We start from the raw sequence: 1,696 nt of genomic DNA on the forward strand, positions 1-1,696 counted from the left end.
TTCAGGTTATTTCATGTTTCTATTAAAGTTTGTGTTTATTTGTTTTGCACTTTGATACCCTCCTTGAGAGTGCCTTTTGTTTGAATTTTATTTTGGATAAATATCATTTTTGCTACATCTTCGTCTGTGCCAGAGTCTGTGCATTTGAGTCCTCCAGTATTGTGTCAGAGGTTGTGACACAGTTTTAGTAACTAGAAAATGTGTATGAAAAGTTCTGCCAGTTCTGTGTGTGCGTGTGTGTGTGTGTGCCTGATGTAAAACACGTTTCCCTCTCCTTCTGTGGATCTAACTGGGTACCGTGTACCATGATGCTGATGTATTTCTTAGTGAAAGTTCTGAACAGTGTTATTCTGTTGTTCCTCCTCAGTGTGCAGGGAGCTCTCCAGCTGAAGCAGGACTTTGATTCTATCAGAGAACTGATCCAGTCAGACAAATACAGGTTGTCAGCTGAACTCCAACACGGACTGCTCAGCCTCCGGTACCATAATCTGTTACATTCTGCCTTTTAACTATTCTTTATTCACCTCACTGTAATGTAGCTTCAGTTTATTAACACCATACCAGGCTCCATATTGATTATATAGGTACTGTTCTGTAACGGATCTATGAATGTTAAGTGACTGACCAACGTGTTTTATTGTAAGAAAGAAATTAAGCTTCAGAGCTGTACTATTTACCACACATTTTTGAGATAGTTGGGAAAGGGTATTCAAGCCTTTACACCCGATCATCTCTTTGGGCCCTCTTTTGGGTCAGTTAATAAGCCGTCCTCAAATATAAAAATATAAAATCACTAGAAAATACACTGTTCAGCCATAACATTTTGACCACCTGCCTAATATTGTGTAGGTCTCCTTTTGCCTCCAAAACAGCCTCCATTAATCAGACTTGTTTGTTCCAGCACATCCCACAGATGCTTGATTGGATTGAGATCTGAGGAACAAGTTAACACCTTGAACTTATTGTTGTGTTCCTCAAACCATTCCTGAACCATTTTTGCTTTGTGGCATGGCACATTATCCTGCTAAAATAGACCACTGCCATCAGGTAATACCATTTCCATGAAAGAGTGACACGTACCATCTACCTTAGCAAGTAACATCCACATGAATGGAAGGACCCAAGGTTTCCCAGCAGGACATCACCCACAGCATCACACTGCCTCCAACTGTACATGTGCAATTATTACAAGGTAAAGTTTGTGCATAGCAGGTTAAAGTTAAACAGTCTTAATCAGCAGAGTTGGTAGGTACTGGGTGCTGTGGAGTCCTCCGAAGTTAATAGTAATGTTATGGCTTATCGGTGAAAAATAAATCGGGACCCCCACTAGGGGTCATGTGGCCTTTTTAAATGGTAAATGGACCTGTACTTGTATAAAACCTTTCTAGTCTTCCAACCACTCAAATCGCTTTTACACTACATGCCACACTCACCCATTCACACAGTGAAGCAAGGGCCATCTGAAACGGAAACTCATTCATCTACATTCATGCATCGATGCACAGCTTTGGGAGCAATTCGGGTTCAGTATATTGCTCAAGGACATTTTGAGATGCAGCAGGAGGAGCAGGGGACCAAACCACCAACCTTCTTATTGGTGGATGACCCACTCTACCTCCTGAGCGACAGCCTCCCGTTTTAAGGCGTGTAAGAAAACTTAAGAAAAAATATGCACAGTAGGCCTGTATGTCAGCAT

At 41.5% G+C, this 1,696-nt stretch overlaps 1 protein-coding gene across 2 annotated transcripts in view; it reads left to right on the top strand.

Moving 5' to 3' along the window:
- The window catches only part of LOC118333208 (coiled-coil domain-containing protein 142-like), a gene marked incomplete at its 3' end in the record, with an annotated part of 7,992 nt that overhangs the window by 3,978 nt on the left and 2,318 nt on the right, over positions 1–1,696 (top strand). For both annotated transcript variants that reach the window (XM_035668754.1, XM_035668756.1), the window contains 1 exon segment: positions 368–478. In XM_035668754.1, the coding sequence (XP_035524647.1) occupies positions 368–478 (111 nt within the window).

Source organism: Morone saxatilis, unplaced genomic scaffold (assembly GCF_004916995.1).
Source record: "Morone saxatilis isolate NCDOM2014 unplaced genomic scaffold, NCSU_SB_2.0 Contig22, whole genome shotgun sequence".
Lineage (NCBI taxonomy): Eukaryota > Metazoa > Chordata > Actinopteri > Moronidae > Morone > Morone saxatilis.